The 18,578-nt window shown below is 53.7% G+C and overlaps 8 protein-coding genes across 8 annotated transcripts; 2 read left to right on the forward strand and 6 right to left on the reverse strand.

Annotated features, from left to right (window-relative positions):
* Nucleotides 1-314: 314 nt before the first annotated feature.
* Nucleotides 315-1,570, reverse strand: HMPREF1541_01215 (uncharacterized protein; the record flags this gene model as incomplete). Its single annotated transcript, XM_008713515.1, has 3 exons — nt 315-965; nt 1,078-1,371; nt 1,424-1,570. The coding sequence occupies 3 exons, from the start codon at nt 1,568-1,570 to the stop codon at nt 315-317; spliced, it is 1,092 nt and encodes a 363-aa protein (XP_008711737.1).
* Nucleotides 1,571-2,332: 762 nt separating this feature from the next.
* HMPREF1541_01216 (dihydroorotate dehydrogenase (fumarate)) lies at nt 2,333-4,048 on the forward strand (the record flags this gene model as incomplete). The annotated part of the gene is made up of 1 exon (XM_008713516.1): nt 2,333-4,048. The coding sequence occupies one exon, from the start codon at nt 2,333-2,335 to the stop codon at nt 4,046-4,048; it is 1,716 nt and encodes a 571-aa protein (XP_008711738.1).
* A 2-nt stretch (nt 4,049-4,050) lies between these two features.
* HMPREF1541_01217 (uncharacterized protein) lies at nt 4,051-4,677 on the reverse strand (the record flags this gene model as incomplete). Its single annotated transcript, XM_008713517.1, has 1 exon — nt 4,051-4,677. One exon carries the CDS (start codon nt 4,675-4,677, stop codon nt 4,051-4,053), a length of 627 nt encoding a protein of 208 aa, XP_008711739.1.
* A 427-nt stretch (nt 4,678-5,104) lies between these two features.
* Nucleotides 5,105-7,142, forward strand: HMPREF1541_01218 (uncharacterized protein; the record flags this gene model as incomplete). Its single annotated transcript, XM_008713518.1, has 2 exons — nt 5,105-5,234; nt 5,284-7,142. 2 exons carry the CDS (start codon nt 5,105-5,107, stop codon nt 7,140-7,142), a joined length of 1,989 nt encoding a protein of 662 aa, XP_008711740.1.
* A 1,326-nt stretch (nt 7,143-8,468) lies between these two features.
* HMPREF1541_01219 (uncharacterized protein) lies at nt 8,469-8,847 on the reverse strand (the record flags this gene model as incomplete). The annotated part of the gene is made up of 2 exons (XM_008713519.1): nt 8,469-8,679; nt 8,789-8,847. 2 exons carry the CDS (start codon nt 8,845-8,847, stop codon nt 8,469-8,471), a joined length of 270 nt encoding a protein of 89 aa, XP_008711741.1.
* Nucleotides 8,848-9,226: 379 nt separating this feature from the next.
* On the reverse strand, nt 9,227-9,916 carry HMPREF1541_01220 (uncharacterized protein; the record flags this gene model as incomplete). The annotated part of the gene is made up of 2 exons (XM_008713520.1): nt 9,227-9,683; nt 9,735-9,916. 2 exons carry the CDS (start codon nt 9,914-9,916, stop codon nt 9,227-9,229), a joined length of 639 nt encoding a protein of 212 aa, XP_008711742.1.
* A 2,757-nt stretch (nt 9,917-12,673) lies between these two features.
* On the reverse strand, nt 12,674-14,755 carry HMPREF1541_01221 (uncharacterized protein; the record flags this gene model as incomplete). Its single annotated transcript, XM_008713521.1, has 2 exons — nt 12,674-13,204; nt 13,274-14,755. The coding sequence occupies 2 exons, from the start codon at nt 14,753-14,755 to the stop codon at nt 12,674-12,676; spliced, it is 2,013 nt and encodes a 670-aa protein (XP_008711743.1).
* Nucleotides 14,756-16,083: 1,328 nt separating this feature from the next.
* Nucleotides 16,084-17,937, reverse strand: HMPREF1541_01222 (uncharacterized protein; the record flags this gene model as incomplete). Its single annotated transcript, XM_008713522.1, has 1 exon — nt 16,084-17,937. The coding sequence occupies one exon, from the start codon at nt 17,935-17,937 to the stop codon at nt 16,084-16,086; it is 1,854 nt and encodes a 617-aa protein (XP_008711744.1).
* Nucleotides 17,938-18,578: the final 641 nt, after the last annotated feature.

The raw sequence follows: 18,578 nt of genomic DNA on the forward strand, positions 1-18,578 counted from the left end.
GGCGTACTCGGGATCACTTAGGGCGGGAACACGAGGTGAGGCAGATCGGAGGTCAAAAGGCAACCCGGTGGCCCAAGAAATGCCCAGTAGCTGCCACGCCTCCTGGCCTTGGCCCCAAGAAACTGACAGCCACTCACGCCATCATCGATTGTTGCTTCTGGCGCGGTGAGCACAGTCTGATGTCTGAGTGGGAGTGTTTCCGTTTGCTACGTATCTTAGGTGCTTGTAACGTGGCACATGAGCTTCAAGCTGCGAAGTTGAAACCGTGACAAGATCCACGTGTCACGTGATCCTATTGCCACCGTCTACCCGCCCTACCACGCAAACTTCTCCTTGACATATCCCTCTGAGATCTCCCAAAGCTTTTCAGCGTTCGCACTCGATGTACTGGGGGCTCTAGCCTTGTCGGTGATCTGGCAATCCATGAGGAATACTCCGACATTCTCCTTGCCATCCTCCCGCCCCGGATCCGTGACAGGAAGGCTCAGCTTCGGGTCGGTAGCTGCAGTGAGGCTCGTAGAAGCACCAGCTCCCTGAGAGCGCCAGGTAAACACTTTCTGCTCGAACATCTTCTTGATAGCAGCCGTGACCTCAGGAACGGCGGCACGTGAGAGCTCGGTCTTCAGAACTCCCGGATGGACAGCAAGACTCAAGATGCCGTGCCTCTCAAACAGTCGATGATTCAAGCCAACACTGAAAAGCACATTTGCAACTTTGCTTTGGTTGTAGGCCTCGATACCAACGTAGGCCTTGTTCTGCGTGTCAGTGTAGCCCCAAGCTTCTAACAGTTGGTACATGGGCTGCTCCTCTTCCGGGAGGTCCTTGTTGACCGTCTCGAAATTGACATCGCTGAAACGCGGAACTGCCATGATGGGGGAGCCTGAGGTGACATTGATAATCCGCGTTGCACCTTTGGGGTTCTGTCCTGCAGCCTTCAGAATCTTGGGCATTATGAGGCATGTGAACTATAAAAGTTGGAGAACATAACACTGTCAGCATTTTCCTGACAGATAAGAAGGTAGGATGACATTGAATCCTCCTGCATGATTCAGATTTTCCACGAGGTAGGCAACTTACGAGAAAGTGCCCCAAATGATTGGTTGCCCAGGTCATTTCAAGCCCGTCTTCGTTGATAGTACGCTCCGGCAGGTTCATGATGCCGGCATTGTTGACGACAATATCGACTGCCGGTACGTCGGACCATGACAAGAGCTCAGCTGCAGCGGCGCGGACGCCCTTCTGGCTGGCTAGGTCCATTTGGAGAGTGCGGTATTCAACATCCGGATAGTCTTGCTTGAGAGCGTCGATCGATTCCTGCAGTTTAGATGGGGTGCGGCCGCTGATGATAACACGAGCAGGAGCTTGCGATGCCTGTTTGCGTTCATATTAGCAACGGCTACGGTCAAATTCCAAAGTTGCTCACGAAAGCCTGTGCAGTCGTAAATCCAACGCCGGCACGGTTGACTCCGGTGACGAGGATTGTCTTCCCGCGGATGTTTTCACCAAAGGCTTTGGCTACTTCCAAGCCTTCCGTGTTCTCGCCGAATGACGCATGGGTTGTGGCAGTCATCGTGTAGGTAGATATAGTCAGATTGTCGTCAAAGGGGGGTTCTGTGCAAAGGGATTATCGGGTATGAAAGGAGGAACACGCTCACTTCCAGTCGGACGTAGCCATTAATATGTTTCAACCGTGCCCGGCCTTACCACAGCTTGTCGCCGACCGCGACATGAACGCGATCGGTGGGCTAGCCAGATATTCGACCAGGCAAACATAGCCAACAGGTTGGTTCGCTGAAACCGATGTCTGATTGGTGAACTGGGACGGGGACCTCGGTGCCATCGAGCCGCTGGTCGTTCATGCAAGCGGGCACGGAGACAGCGCTGACAAGCCCCGGAGTTACCTTTTTCGTCATCGCAGCCGAGCTTTTCGAGGACACACACCACAAGGACGGCTGTAGTAGAGCTACCAGATGATTGGAGACAGTCCGATCGGACCAAACCGCTCCTCACAGAACTTCGCGGTGATCAACGCTGGGTGTACTGTAGTGGTTTGAGACGTTAATTGCTGCTCAGTGAAATGCGGCGAGATGGCCTTCCACGCATCGCATCTTGGCATGCCAAGTCTACGGTGCCGTGAAGCTCTCATCTCAAGCTCCAACTGCAACTTCAACTGTCTAACGAATGACCACTCAAAGCTGCATTGCGCCGGCATACTCTACCAGTGTGAACGAGGCAGTCATACACCACAAAAACATACGTCCGGCCAGAGTTCGTGCACAGCGTTGAATGGCTATGAGAACCTGGAGCTTGTAGCCACATATTCGTACCGAAAATGGCGCACAGGGGTTTGCTGCCATTTGGTCGGCTCGTCAAGGAGTCATCCCCACTCTCTGGCAGCTTCCGGACCATCTTTAGCCCTCGACCACTCAGCCTACGTTCTCAGAACTTGCCAACAAAGCTCAATGTCAGACATGCGTCCAGCACCCGTGAGACGTCGGCCACTTCTCGCCTGGTGAACTTCTTCTACGGTACAACACTGATATTCGGACTTGGCATAGTCTACTTTTACGTCACTGACACGCGTGCGAGCGTCCACAAGTGGATTGCCATACCTGTTCTGCGATATGTCTACCCAGACCCCGAGGAAGCTCACCATGCTGGCAACAGGGCCCTTAAAGCTCTTTGGGACATTGGTCTGCACCCACGTGAGCGAGGGGATCCCGATGCCGCCCAGGATTTAGCTGTTGAAGTGCTCGGCCACACACTTCGCAACCCTATTGCCACGTCGGCAGGAATCGACAAAGGTGCAGATATTCCCGATCCGCTGTTAGCCATAGGACCTGCCATTATCGAAGTGGGAGGTGCAACTCCTCAACCTCAGCCGGGCAACGACAAGCCCCGTGTGTTCAGGCTGACGTCCCAGAATGCTATGATCAACCGTTATGGTCTCAACTCGGAAGGCGCTGATCATGTTGCCATGCGGCTCAGGCAACGCGTGAGAGAATTTGCTCATTCTTTAGGTCTTGGTCACGATGCTGCAGCAGAAAAGGCAGTTCTGGACGGCGCTGCAGGCGTTCCACCTGGCAGCTTGACCGCAGGAAAGTTGCTTGCAGTCAACATTGCCAAGAACAAGTCGACTCCTGGGGATGATGTTCAAGCTGTAACAGACGATTACGTTTACTGCGTCAATCGTCTGGCGCCCTACGCGGATATACTCGTAGTCAACGTCTCCAGCCCCAACACCCCCGGATTGCGCACTCTGCAACAGTCAGACACTCTAAAGCGCATATTGACCGGAGTTGTGCACGCAGCAAATTCCGTTGACAGGAAGTCAAAGCCAGCTGTCATGGTCAAAGTGAGTCCAGATGAAGATACGGATGCGCAAATTGCCGGCATTTGTGCAGCCGTCTGGGCATCAGGCGTGGACGGAATCATTGTCGGCAATACAACTAACCAACGACCAAAACCGCTGCCATACCTGCGTGACTACTCGCCAGTTGAAGAACAGCACCTCTTGGAACACGGCGGATTTTCCGGCCCTCATCTTTTCAACCGAACAGTGGCGTTGGTCAAGCGGTACAAGGCTCTCCTGGAGGAGCAGCCGGAGGACATTGACGGACCTCAGCGCTCAAGAAGCGCTCTTGAGGTGGAAGCTGAGAAACTACGCGCCTCTATCAATCAGAGCGAGGAGACAAAGCTGCAAGAGCCTCCGATACCTGGAACCGTAGTTGAAACCCCTAAGGACTCCACAGTGCAAGAGGAGACACAGAAAGCTAAGGCAGAGCTCGAACAGCAGAACACGTCGGAACGGGATCGGCTTCAGTCAATTCTAGATGTTCTCGACAGGCTTCCAGCTAAGGACACGTTTGAACAAACAACCAAGCCCAAAGCCATCTTTGCCACAGGCGGCATCACCAACGGACAGCAGGCTGCTGAGGTACTTGATGCTGGCGCCGATGTGGCTATGGTATACACTGCCTTAGTCTACGGCGGTGTTGGTACGATCTCACGTATCAAAGACGAATTAAGAGCAACAAAAAGGACCTGAAGCTAGTCTTTGATTGGTTCTGGTCGAGCAATGTAATAGTGAACCAGGACCGCTGGGCCTCTGAAGTCTTCGACCTCCTCCTGGGTACCTGTCGGCAGGAAGCCGGATTTTTTCATGACCTTGATGCTGCCTGTGTTGCTAGCCTCGACTTCGGCGGTCAGCACCTCGCGTACGGCCCCAGCTGATTGAGGTACCCGGCGCTTTTCTGGCATCTCATCTTGCAGATCCAATTCGCGACGTGGGAGCTTCCAATACTGCTCTAGCCAACCAATCACAGATTCCGTCGCATAGCCTTTGCCCCAGTACTCCTTGCGAAACAAGTATCCAAGGGTTGGCGGCTCGCTCATGTGGACACCCACGGTCCCAATGATGACCCCTGGAGAAGCCAACTCTTCGACGGCGAAACTGAAAGTTGTTGCATTGTTTGGGTGAATGAATCTATTTACCCATGTGCGAGTGGCATCAAGGTCTCTGTCGACGACGCCCGCCGAGGTGAAGATCATGACCTCTGGTTGAGTCCTCAGAATGTGGAATTCGGTCGCATCAGCTTCAGTCTTTGGACGTATCAGGAGTCGCGAGGTCTTGAAAGCGCTCGCTGACCGCGGAAATATTGGACGCGTGACCTTCATGTTGAAGAGCAAGGCCGTCGAGACTGGTTGAAATTGAGGTGCTGCTATCAAAGTGGTTGATTCCTGGCGGGGTATGTAGTATGAATATAAAGCACAACCAGGTTGCCCAGCGGATCACGAGTACGAAAGCGCTTAACCAATGCCACTTACCGTTTTCATGCTGGCGGCACACAGGCTGCCATCTGCAGCCTGAAGTTTTTTTATGGCTCTGTTCGGCGCTGAGGACACGGAGATGGCACCTAGTAGATCGTTTGAGTCAAAAATCGCCGAGGGGCACAGAAATCCTTGGCAGTTCGGGGCGGAAAAACTCGTATGCCGATGTGCCAAAAGTTTCCAAAATTTTGACCCAACCGCCCCTCGCCGCCTCGAGTGTTTTACACGCCGCAGTCTTCGCCAACTTCACTACCGTAGAGCAGCGTCCAACAAGATGAAGACAACGTGGAAGGAGATCGCTCCTGTGCCAACATCACAGGAGTTCATCGACATTGTTCTTTCCAGGACACAGCGCAAACTCCCCACGCAGATTCGAGCGGGCTTCAAGATTAGCAGAATTCGAAGTACGCCTACCGCTTGCCCTGTGCGTGTACCATGCTGACCATCCGACAGACTTCTACACTCGAAAAGTCAAGTTCACTTCCGAGACGTTCTGTGAGAAATTCACCGCAATTCTCGACAGCTTTCCCCGGCTGCAAGACATCCATCCGTTCCACAAGGATCTTCTCAATACTCTCTACGATGCCGACCATTTTAGAATAGCGCTCGGTACGATATCGACAGCCAAGAGACTGGTTGAGACAGTCTCCCGAGACTATGTTCGACTCCTCAAATATGCTCAGTCGTTGTTCCAGTGCAAGTCGCTTAAGCGAGCTGCACTCGGTCGCATGGCCACCATCTGCAAGAGACTGAAGGATCCTCTTGTGTACCTCGAACAAGTCAGACAGCATCTCGGTCGTCTACCTGGCATCGACCCCAACACCAGAACGCTGCTCATCTGTGGATATCCCAATGTCGGCAAGTCGTCCTTCCTTAAGTCCATCACTAGAGCAGATGTGGATGTACAGCCATATGCATTTACTACCAAGTCACTCTTCGTGGGGCATTTCGACTACAAGTACCTGCGCTTTCAAGCTATCGACACTCCTGGCATCCTCGACCACCCTCTCGAAGAGATGAACACCATCGAAATGCAGTCAATAACCGCCATCGCCCACCTACGGTCAGCTATTCTCTATTTTATGGACCTCTCAGAACAATGTGGCTACTCGGTCTCGGCTCAGATCGCTCTTTTCAACAGCATCAAACCTCTTTTCGCGAATAAGCTCGTATGTCTAGTTATCAACAAGACCGATGTGACGAAGCCCGAAGACCTGGACGCCGAGACGCAGCAAGAGCTGCAAAATCTTGTCACTCAAAACCCCAACACCGAGCTCCTGCAGCTTTCTTGTGTTACTCAGGAAGGTGTTCAGCAAGTCAAAAACACAATTTGCGACCGTCTCATTGCAGAGCGTGTTAATGCCAAACTGAAAGCCGGTCAGGCATCTCAGCCCGCCAATTCCGAGCAACCTACTGGGCGTCTTGGTGATCTGCTGGCGCGTATCCATGTTGCCAGGCCTCTACCTGGTGCCGTGTCGGAAACTGCGATTCCGGAGGCTATCCTCAACGGCACACATAAGAAATATGATCCCACGGATCCCAACCGCCGGAGGTTGGAACGCGATTTGGAAGAAGAGAATGGTGGCGCAGGTGTCTATAATATGGATATGAAGAAGTTCTTTGATCTTGGTAACGACGAATGGAACCACGATAAGGTGCCAGAGTTTTTCAACGGCAAGAACGTCGCGGACTTCGTTGATCCTGACATTGAGGCCAAGCTCACGGCTCTCGAAGAGGAGGAGGAGCGCCTTGAAGCAGAAGGCTACTACGACGAAAGCGAAAGCATGGAAGATGAGGAAGAAGCCGATATTCGCATGAAGGCCGAACTGATTCGCAACAAGAGGAGGATGATCATGGATGATGCTCGCAGCAAAAAGTCACTCAAGAACAAAGCTCATATCCCCCGCGCCAAAAAGGCCAGGACACTGGGACAGATGCAGAATCACTTCGACAGCATTGGCCTCGATGCTTCTGCGCCTGTCGACCGTGCGCGAGCCCAGATCCGCAATGTGCCTGCACCAAAATCAACGATGGGCGACGATGATATGGACGTAGATCTGACCCCGGCGCAACGCGCCAAATCCGTGGGCAGGGCACCCAAGACAAACAGACTTACAGATGGCATTACGAATTCGTCGACGGCCGTCACCGATCCGGCAAGAAGCGAGAAGGCGGCGCGCATGTCGAAATTGAGCCAGCGGCAGATGAATCGCATGGCGAGACAGGGCGAGGCTGATCGTCACACTTCGGCCAGCCTGCCGGCCCATCTGCTCAAGGGTAAGCGGAAGATGGGCAGCACGCGCTCACGTTAAGGCTCAGGTGGACGGTGTATGTGATGTCTTTATGAACCAAAGGTCATGGAAAGGTGGCACGATAGATTGCACGGCGTCTCGGCGTAAGATTGTGCAAAGATACCATAACACGAAACCGTTTTATGTTGAGCATCGATCTGATAATCTGTTCGTTTTAAGCTCCATCTCTCCTACCTTCGCGCGTGTTGTAAGGTCGTTGCTCTAACAGACTGCTGCCATGCTACAAGCCCCGCAGAACATCGTATCGGTGCTTGCCGCAAGCAAGCCAAAAGTTGCATCAACGACAACCAAAAGCAGTGGAACAAAGATGGCGTTTGCTAGATCCCATTCTGCCAAAGAGACTAGATCTATGTAGTTGAACACTGCTGGAAGACACAACTGCCACTACTGCCTCGAAACAACGCCTTCAGATTTAGGTCCAGTCGTAGCAGCGGCACCATCATCCTTCAACCAACAGAATGCCACGTTTCCCCTCCTCCTCCTCCTCCTCCTCCTCCTCCTCCCCTTCGAGCCTGTCCCGCAGCTCCAATAGCACGACAAGCACAAGCACACAAGCGTCCGCTCGTTCCCGCACCACAGGCATCCTCCCCGCGAACTCTATCGGGAAGTATCGTCTTGGTATGCTGCGGAAAGACGTGTTGAGACTTTGACGCAAAATCAACCTGGCGGTGCGGCAGCAAAAGACACTTAGGGCAGCGGCGGCTATTGCACGGGACAAACGGCGAGGCGAGGATGGCGGAGCGGGTGGTGAAGCTGTGGGGTGATGTGATGGTGAGGGATACGGTGCTGAGGGGGGCGAAGAAGGTGTTGGAGGAAAAGGCGAGGGGGAGCAGGGCTGGGAGGGAGTCTTCTCGTGGAGACAGTTGGGAGGAGAAGGGGGCAGAAGCGGCGCAGAGAGGGGGTAGGGCTGGTCAATGGTGGAGAGCAGGGCGAAGAACAGGTGCGGCGTACGAGGAAATGGCTGCAGCGTGTTTGAGTTTGGAGGGATGGGAGCTGGGGGTTCGTTCCGCGGCGGATCTCGGAAGTGGTGGTTGGACTCGAGGATGGTTTCAGTGATGGCTGCGGCGGATGAATGGAGGATAAATGTGATGAGGCCTGTATCCAGGTTGGAAGTGTCTGTTCGATTTGGGAGCTGTTTTAGGAAAATGTCCTTGTTAGCAGCAAAAGTCCATATATGCAGGCGAAATCGTAGTAGTTTGGGCAAACATCATGGTAACCATGAAACGGGTGTCGGTCTCGTTTCTTGAGGGAATTGATCTAAGCGTTATAGCCAGCGATCTTATGTACAGGCCATTTCGTGCAAAACCACCTCTCGCCGTCTCGCCTTTAGAATGGGTTGTCCTCGGGAGGGATCTCGCGGATGAAATAAGGGCCAATGATGGGGACTTTCTGTAGAATGTCTTTTCGCACGCGGGGAATCTCGTTGAAGAAGTAGATTGCGAAGATGCCAGCGGAGACACCGAAGCCAGCAGCAATAGAACCGTATCGGACGGCTTTGGGCGCACTCAGGCCCCAGAAGTTGGGGACGTGCTTGGTCCTAAGAAAAAGTGTTAGCGCGAGTGCGCAAGCTGTTTAGAGCGGTCCGTCAGCTGCAGTGGCAGCTTGAGAGTTGGACTATGGGTCGCGAGAGGTCGGCTGGAGCTTACTTGGGACCGTAGGGAGAGATGTATGCCTTGTAGGTAGGTTGAGGACCGTAGTTGCGCATTGGCGTCCGGCCGGTGCCAGATCCAAAGGGGGCCGGGTTCGTAGACTGGAGATGGAACTGTCAGTGGTGGAAGGTCGTTGAAAAGCTGGGACTGACCATATTGAACGGCTTCACTGGCTGTTAGATCTTATGCTGTCGAGGTGAAGGTGCTGGATCCAGATGCGTTGTCGTCAAAAAGTCACTGAGCTTGAACCCGAAAGGTGCCATGTTAGTGCTTAAGTTTGACCGTAGCTGCTACGTTGGCCAATTGAGACTGCGTCGCGGCGCAGAGTTCAATGCACTGCCTCTCATTGGCTGTGCTGCTATGCGCGTGAATCGGCGAGCGGGTTGACCCTGCTCGTGGTGTAGTGATCTTACCACGAAGACCATACTCGATTACCTACCAGGCCTGTGCTTTCTCAAAGTCCGTCGCTGCTCCGAGACATATCTGCTCCCAGCGTGCTTTGGTTAGCTTAAGGTACTGACTGTCAACCCACTCATTTCCTATCTGCATGCTCCGCTCTTGGTACCCATCAAGCTCGAATCCAACCTTTCTAAGCAAGCCCTCGCTGGCTTTATTTCGAGGGTCGATATCGGCTGTCAGGAAAGAGAATCCTGCTGTGCCGAACAGATAGGGTAGAATGATTTGCAGCGCTTCGAACGCCAGCCCCTTTCCCCAGTGTCTTTTTGCGAGTAAGAAGCCGATCTCCTGGTCCTGCCACACCCCGATCTTGCCAATCGACATCATGTCCGGCTTCAAGCAGATGACAAAGTCTGTAAGCCCATTCTGAGACCCTCCGACCATACCAGACACCCATTCCTCAGTGCGGGCTTTCGAAGAGTGAGCAGGCTCACTCCTACCACGTGTTAGTGTGTTAATCTTACAAATACAGACCACGTTGAAGTACCAGTATCGCATCACCTCAGGGTCCTTGAAAGCCTCGTTTAATGATTCGGCATCCTCGGTCCGCGCCGCACGTAGGACAAGTCGAGACGTATCCAAGTGAACCTGTCCGCCGGGTGTCTTTGGCGTTGCATTACGATCCTTTTCCGTATGAGAGCCAGGAGCTGCTGCGTCTCGGTCTTTCATCACCGCGAATCTGGCTCTTCTGTCCAATCATGGATCCTTGATAGGGTATTGGATTCCGGTCATGCAACTTGCCAAATGTCAGGCTTGCAGCAAGTGAGCCCAGATTCAGCTACTGGTACGAGATGTTGGTTGTCCGAAAATCTTGGCATTCGTGCTCGGGCCCGAGTGTGCCCCAAGTTGCATCTCCCCTGCCCTTGTGCGGCACATCCCACCCCGCAACACGCAAATTTCATACAGAGTATTGACTGATGCATGCTAAGCCCGTGGCCTATGACTAAACGACCACTGGACTTCCTCAACCGCGGAATGCTGACGCTGGCTGGTCTATATACGCAGGGCAAAACAAGTTCAGAAACGTCGCAAAACGTAGCTAACATCACAGCCTCGTTTCCTGGAGTATAAAAGTGCGGGCACATAAGCGCAATGCATTCTCTCAAGTGCTAAAGACACTCCGACATATGTACCACCAAAAGCGTCTTGATCCCAAGTATCAGCAACGACTTCGATATATCTCGGCCGTTCACTCCACCATGGTCTCTTGCCCCCGACCCTAACCGCTCAAGTTTCACTGATTCCCCGATACTCCATTCCCGCTGACCGAACAGAAATCCTAGAACTGTTGTCTGAAACGATACATATCATCGTATCGTATCATGGCGCCCATATCCCCCTCCTACTGCGCCGGACAGGACAAGCTCCCTTGCCGTCTTCGTTTATTGCAAGAAGTGTTCTTTTTTTTTACTGCTGGTGTCTCGCCCTCCGGGCCCGACACCATGCTCACGCCTATGAATTCCATGCAGCTCTCCTCTCAGCCCTCTTGGCCGACAGCGCCACGGCGGCCGGGTCCCGCGTCGCCCACAACCACAGGCTGAAGGGAATGATGTATGCGGTGGCGAATGCGGCCATGCGGACTGGGTGCGGCGTTGTCGGGGCACGCAGGGGCTTCATTGTTTGGAACGTCATTGCTTCGGTGGTATTTGTATGTTTGGGTGTATGCTGTGTGTGTACGCGTTTGTTTGTGTTTGTCAAAGGAAGACTTGCGGGAGACACTTTGCTCGCAAGGAATTTCGATGTTTATGTGGTGTTGTGTTGGTTTGGTTCGAGAGCCGTGATAGATTCTATAGTATTGATTTGGAGGGTTTGAAAGTACAGCGACTCGATATACCAGCGTACCAGTCTCCTGCTTTTATTGCCATTATTGCAACTGACTCTCCACGTAGCACCGGCTTTCGGCGACTCCATTGTCTTCTATTTTGACCACTCCACGCCGGATGGGTCTTGGTTGTTGTGGTCAGGCCATGGCTTGTGGTGTGACTATCACGAGATACATGCCTATGGTACTAACTAGTATAGACTTCCATCGGGCCACGCCGCGGCACGGACTTGGCACGTAAATCGCTCGGCTGACATAATCGCTCAAGTTGTCAGACCACCGCGACCAAGTTTTTCTCAAACTCAGCAATGATGCGCTTTTTGGCAAGGAGTTGCTCAGCGCTCTGTTGAGAATGGCTTGATTAATCGCTTGGAGTTTGGGGAGTGGGCACGGTGTTCATCGCTTTGTGGCCTTTGTATTCCGGGACGCAATGAGTACCCGGTATCTCTCCCTGCGATGGCGATGCAAATTGTGAGGTCCTGCAGTCATCTGTCACCGCTCTGTGCACACTACGCTATGTATTTACTCCAGGAATTGTGGTCGCTTCGCGTGCTTTAGGCATCATCTGTACAAAGTCTCGAGCCTGAAGCATTTCTTCGCTGGGTCGTCCTGCTATTGTGCTATATTATCGTCACCGCTCCATATGTTGGTAAGCAACGAACGACTAGAATAACGTATACACAGCTCTGACTGTCGCAGCGACAACCATCCCAATGTTCCAGCCTATTGCAACCTATCGAGAGGCGGTACGTCACTTACACATAACAGGCCACCTACAGCCCCTGTTCTCCCCAGCCTCGTCAAGTCTTGGCATAATATCCCTCCTCGCTGCATCGCCTTGTACGACCTTAAGCCAGCGCTTATAGAGCGTGTAGGCGTACATTCTGGCGATAGCAGCCCTGAAGTGTAAGAGCTGCCTTGACATATGCCATTAGCTTTGGCGTCGACCGCAAGACAAGGCCTAGATGATGCTTAGAAACACATTGCGAGCAAAAGCAGTATCACTGATAGGCGAATACAGAGATAAGCTGTGAACCACTCCTTACTCGCTCATTCTGGTAAGACGTTGACCGTGATTAAATACAGCTTATCCCGGATAGCATAAGGTGGTCAGCCCTTGGAGATCTAGACGTGCAATTTCTACGGAAACGAGGAAGATTTCAAGAAGGTACACAACACTGGCGACTTGTGATCCTTGACGTTGAGGTGAGACCTCATCGATACATGGGAGGAGGTTTGACAGTGATTGGGAACAACGGCTGCCGGGGCATCGGCTCCTCATGTCCATGATATTTTGACGACCGGGTCTAAAGACCTCGCATGGCTCAGGACGAACAGTCAGATAATGGCCGGCTGCTGGGCTATAACTTTGGGCGGACGCTACCCCTCACACAATAGCCCGCACATTTCAGCAACAGCGATGGCGAGTAGTCGCGACTTGTTGCTGGATGGCGCAAGGTCCGCCCTTAAGATTCAGACGCAGGGTATATTCACAAAACACAACAAAGTCTGTAAGCTTAGGTGCTGAAGGACGCAGCATTAAATCCATTAACCAGTCATGATATGCAAAACATTTAAAGCCAGGGCAAGGCCAACTCTCCAACTCACACCACCTTCCAAGCATACGCAAACCCCTGCCTCTCACTCGTCAAGCGATGCACACTGACCCTGACCCCCATCTCCCCCTGCGGCACGCCCTCCCACTTGACCTGCTCGACATTATTCGCGCGATCAAACCCACTGCCCGTCCCCATATTCCCATGCCTCTCACTTCCTCCTCCCGCAGCCGCACTACTGACCGTCAAATCCAAATCATTCTGCAGCTCCGCGCCCGCGGGATCCGTCCACACGAGCGTCACTTTCAGCGTCTTCCCCGTCTCAGGAACATTGATGGTGAATTCGAACGTCTCATCTTCGTCGAGGCCGTCGTGCTCGCCATACCCGGCTGTGCCCGAGGGCGTGAGCGCGCTGTCCGCCACGGAGATGCGGCCCCAGCCGGAATTGGGATTGGGGCTCGCGCCGGCTTCGCTGGGGTTGTATTGGCCGGTGAGCTCGACGGCGCCGTTGATCAGAAGGGCTTTGACGAGGGCGGCGCTGGGCGAGTAGTCGCCGGTGCTGGGGTCGGCGATGGGTTTCTGACCTGGAGCGCGTCCGGCAGGGGGAGCGGAAGTAGTGGAGGTGTCGCCAGCTGGCGGGTTGGCGACGAGGAATTGGCGGATGAGGGCGGCGCAGCCTGTGGCGAGGGGGGCGGCCATGCTGGTGCCGGACTCGAACATGTATTGCGGGTCGGGGGATTCGCCGTAGTAGGTTGATGCGGCGGCGGCGGAGGATTTGGCTGAGAGGATGCAGGTGCCGGGGGAGACGACGTCGGGCTTAATGCGGCGCTCGCGGGTCGGCCCACGGGAGCTGAAGGCAGCCATGCCGTTGGGATCGTCGGCGTATTGGTCGCCGTAGATGGGTTCGGCGGCGTAGCGTGGGTCTCGCTGTCCACCGCCTGCGGAGACGCCATATGCCACTGTGAGCTCGGGTCGGTTGTTCTCTGAGGCGCCCACGGTAATGCAGTTCTTGGCTGCAGCTTGGGACCCAATTTGACGGAGGTCTATGACGCCGTTTTGGTCACCGTCGACACCATCATTGCCGGCTGCAAAGACGATGACCATGTCTGTATTGTTCTCAACGAACTCGTCAATCTCGCGAGCCGACTGGTCGTATGCCAGGCCAGGAGTTGAGGACCCCCAGGAGTTGTTGTGGACACGGGCCCCTTCAGCATAAGCAGGACCAAAGAGCTCCTCAAGATCTGTGGGAATACCTCCAAGGCCACCTCGGCTGTCCAGCAGCGATTGCATGACAAGCGTGGCGGATGGAGCTGTTCCTTGAATAAGCTCGCCGTTGGAGAGGGTAGCATTGCCGAGGACGGAGCCGCAGACGTGAGTTCCGTGGCCATCAGGGTCATTGGTCCTGCCTTGCCGGCCCAGGGCGATGAGCTTCTTGATGCGATCTTCTCCAGCAAAAGCTGGATGCTCCGAGTCGATGCCTGTGTCTCCGACCGCTACGACCTGGCCGGATCCGTCAAGAGCAGTGCCGTTGATGTCGACATCTTCTACCTTCAGGATACCACGGGCGACGTTGTTGAACAGGCGGTTCGGGTGCACTTCCTGGATGAAGGCGACATTGTCGATGGCAGCGAGGGCGTCAAGGTGCTGCTCCTGCACATGAAGACGAACCTTGCCCTTACACACTGTGACGTCCTCTGGGTCGACGTGAGCGGCCTCACAGATCGCCTTCTTGCAGCCACCGAACTCACAGCCTCGGTGCAGAACCACATCGACGGTGTGAGTGCGGCTTGAGATATGGCCAGGGGGGCCGACGGTGTGCCGTCTCAGGCTGGGGTTCACAACGAATGAGGTGGGGTAGACGTCGGTATAAGCAACGAAGTCGAGGTTTCGGACAGCGCCGAGGTCACGGGGCTCATAGCGACAGATGTAGCTGTTGTTGGCAATGTACTCTAGTACGGCAACATTGTTATCTGCGAGGGCCTGCTTCTGGGCCTTCTTCAAGGGCTCCTTGGCATTCACGATGATGTAGTTGGAATCAATCTGAGACGTAGCAGACTCGGCTAACGTCTGCCTCGCTGTGGCAGGCGTTGAAGTATCGAGGGTGTTGCCATTGCAAGTGATCAACACCATATTGAGCAGAGCAGTGAGTGTATTTTAATGTCTGATATAGAAGACGCTGTGTGAAGTATAGATGAACGGCGAGAAGATGGAAAGCTATCTCACCTCGAACACCCGGCGGGCTAACATTGATATAGATTTCGGAACCTGGATATGCCAGACTTGCACCATGAGCGCATATCTGAGTAGCGTCATGTCTCGGGCAGTGCTAGAAACGCCAAGGCGGGGCGGAGGAGAGGTGAGCGGCGGCTAACGCAAGCCAATGCCTGTCAAGCCAGGCCCCGAGATGCTGGCTCGTTCTTGTTTCGACACTCAGGCAGCCTCGTGTACGTGACAGCCGTACTGGGATGATGCTTGAGGACTAGCATTCACCAACGACATTGAGAAATCGTTGGTACGAACCCTGGGCCAAGGTGGAGCTGATTTGTCTCTGGTAACGAATACAGCGGTCAATAGCGTTGAATCTGGTCTCTTGCATAGCGAAGCTGAAAGAACACGAGTGGGGATGGTATGTCGCCCGGGTACGAAGCGAGCAGTATTGGATGCGCTTGTTCAGCTGTACACGAGGCATACTTGCGAGGCTTGAATCGGCTGATCTAGACAGCGGGCAGGCAACGATGGATCTGCGCATCTTGGCGATGATGCACCCCTTCTTGGACCAGGCAGACGATGCTCATCAGAAACGTGTCACACCGCCAGAGGAGATGGACTCTGGAGTCGGAGCCAGGAAAGGTTGGAAGCGGTCGAAGCAAAGGTGCAAATCTTTCTCCACTGCTCAAGTCCCGAGAGATGATCGGCCTTGGCAGACCTTGTTTCACGTCAAGTCTCAAGTCTCATGCCAGGTTCCAAGGTACAAGTACCCCTACCTGCCCGGTTGGTTTCTCGAGACGAGACGAGGCAGGACGAGGTGTGCAAGACACTGAGGTCATCGGTAGTGATAAAAAGGATGTCTGAGTGGATAATTGGCCCCGAGCCCCATCTCTGTTAGACTCTTCCCCATGTACCAGGACCAAAGCACCTTGCGTACTTACGTAGCTCTGATAGTGTGAGCATTTGATACGCCCGAAGCCTACCACACTATTGACACCAATGTCTGCGGAGGCAAACCATCAGTAGAGCGAAGTGGCCAAGCAGCGGAAAGCCAATCTCGCCAAGACCATTCCGTCACGCAACTAAGAAGAAGAAGAAGAAGAAGAAGAAGAAGAAGAAGAAGCAGCAAGTGTCGTGTTTATGTGTAAGTAATAACAGATATAACTCTACCTGTCTACTCTAGTGCACATCTAACCCATCTATTCTTCATTAGTCATGCAATCCCCTCTTCTAGATGCAAATCGTGTACTTTAAGAATCGTCAATAGCCTCATCCAAGTCTGAGAGCATACTTTGCTCCAACAAGCTGGAGCTTGCGACGTAGCTGAACCCTCCGAACGGATCTGACTTGCTGAGAGCCCGACTGTGTCGACGTTGCACGGCGTCAATTGTTCGATCGGTGAACTCTCGCGCAAAATTCTCCGCCAACTCAGGGTTCGTGACCATCGGCTTGATGGGTGGCTCGAGTTGCCTCGCCTCCAGCTTCACCCAGTCAATCTTTTTGAAAAATCGGTGCTTCTTGATGACATTGATGTCGCCCCTCCCCACACCAAGTCGCTTCCTAGGCTCTTTTCGCAGCAGCCGTGACAAGAGATCCTTCGCATCGGGCGACAGGAAATACGGTAGATTCAGCTTTTGGTGCATGATGTTCTGCTGGATCTTGGTCCAGTTACCCCCTCCAAAAGGGGGCTTGCCTGTCATCAGGTCGCACGCCATTGCCCCCAAAGACCACCAATCGCACGCTTTGCCGTACCCCGGACCGTACGAACTGTCTTCGGAACCGCGAATGATCTCGGGTGCCATGTACTCGATCGTGCCAACGCCAAGGCTGTTGCATCTGCTCCCGCCCGGCGTGCTCGCGTCCTCCACAGCAACCTTGCTCAGTCCAAAATCAGTCAGGAGCAGATGACCCTCCGCATCAAGCAAACAATTCTCGGGCTTCAGGTCGCGGTAGATGACCCCGACAGTCTCGTGCAGATATTCCAGGGCAAGAATGATCTCTGCAATGTAGAATGCAGCAGTCTCCTCCGGAAGAAACTTCTCCAACTCTAAGTGTCGGAAGAGCTCGCCGCCTGATGCATACTGAAGAATCAAGTACAGTTTCTCATGGTCCTGAAAGCCATAGTAGAGATTGACAATAAATGGATGGCGATTGACCAGCTCCAGAATCGTGCGCTCCGACATCGTATTCTCGACCCGCTTCTTGTGGACTTTCAAGAAGGCCTTGGTCAGTTGTTTCTGAGCAAAGAGTTTGCCGGTGGCATTTTGGCGCACAAGCAAGACTGTACCAAATGCTCCATCGCCCAGACACTTGATCGGTGTGAAATCATCTGCCGTCATCTTTCTAGCGATTTGAGAACTGGCCAGCTGATCCGGAGACATGGTTGTGGTCGAAACAGAAGCTTCTTCGGCCATGGACTGGCTGACAAAGTCTTGGTCGATGTTGATGTTATAGCTGACAATCTCTTCGTGAGGTTCTTCCACGCCATTTTCGGAGCTGGCACTGGCAGCGCTGCTCTCCATGCCAGAATCGAATTGGCGCGAGCGCGAGGCCTCTCGACTAGTCTGTCCACTCCTCAGATTCAATGCATCCAGTTGCGCCTTGAGGCTGCTAATACCTGGTGACTGGGGCCGAATGAGCGGACTTGCTCCAGCCAGGGCGGGGAGATGCCGAGGTGGAGACGTGACTCTTGGGCTGCAGTTGACCGTGGATGTATCGGACTCGGCGCCAGAGTCGACTGGAGTGAAACCTCGCACTGCATTGATGGGTTGAGACGGAGCGGTCTTCTTATTCTTGTTCGCCCTCTTCTTCTTTTTCTTCGCATTAGCGGTCAAAATGGCGCTTCCCCTGACTTCAGGTAGTCGGCCTCTCGGGCTGTCTTCGTTGGCAGTATCGTCCAAGATGGCGGCATTGCCCACGCGGTGGGGCGTGGAGGGCGTTTTGGGTCGTAGCTGTGTAACCTCGGGTTCCTCGAGATCCATAACTCCAGTACCAGTCACAACGGACTGCAACGCGGTTGACTCCTGCTCGCGCCTTTGTTCTGGCAGAGCTACGGCGTCGTTCGTCACATCATCAGTTGCCGGAATATCGTGGGCCTGCGTCATGGTGGCGGCCGATAAGATACTCATACTGAGTGACTATAATGTATATCTTCGTGACAAGGTTTGTGCGCGGAAGAGCGAGATCGCCCAAACGCAGTCAAACTCTTTAAGTGTAGCAGCGTAGTACAACGCTCTTATGTATTACCGTCCGCCCGAGTCGAGGCGGACTTTACGCCAGTAGCCAAACTAATGCGTGAATGGTGAACAACTCGGATCCAGCAACAGTCATGGACGACGCAGCGAAAGGCGCACGAAGGCAGGCATAGAAGATGGATTTGGAGGAAGTCGCGATGTTCTGACCCATGGAGTGCAGTACGTGGAGGTTGGAAGTAATGAATAAGGAGACAGAAGTCTCGAACGCGTTGTGAGCTGTATGGGGAGGTTGCGAAGTGGTGTTGCGGCTGGTCGCAAACGTGGTCGAGGCGAAAACAGGAGTTGGCTGACAGCATGACAGAAAAGTGATTTTGGAACTGCTGGCCGCAGGCGTCTCCAACCCGAAACTGGAGCCTCCCCGGATTCGCTGGATCGGACCCACTTCGTCCCGATCCACCCACGCCGCAACCAATCTTTCATCACGTGATAGACACGTGACCATCATTCCAACACGTTGATTGTGACCGCTAGATTCTTTTTCTGTCTCATTC

Source organism: Cyphellophora europaea (genome assembly GCF_000365145.1).
Source record: "Cyphellophora europaea CBS 101466 unplaced genomic scaffold supercont1.1, whole genome shotgun sequence".
Lineage (NCBI taxonomy): Eukaryota > Fungi > Ascomycota > Eurotiomycetes > Chaetothyriales > Cyphellophoraceae > Cyphellophora > Cyphellophora europaea.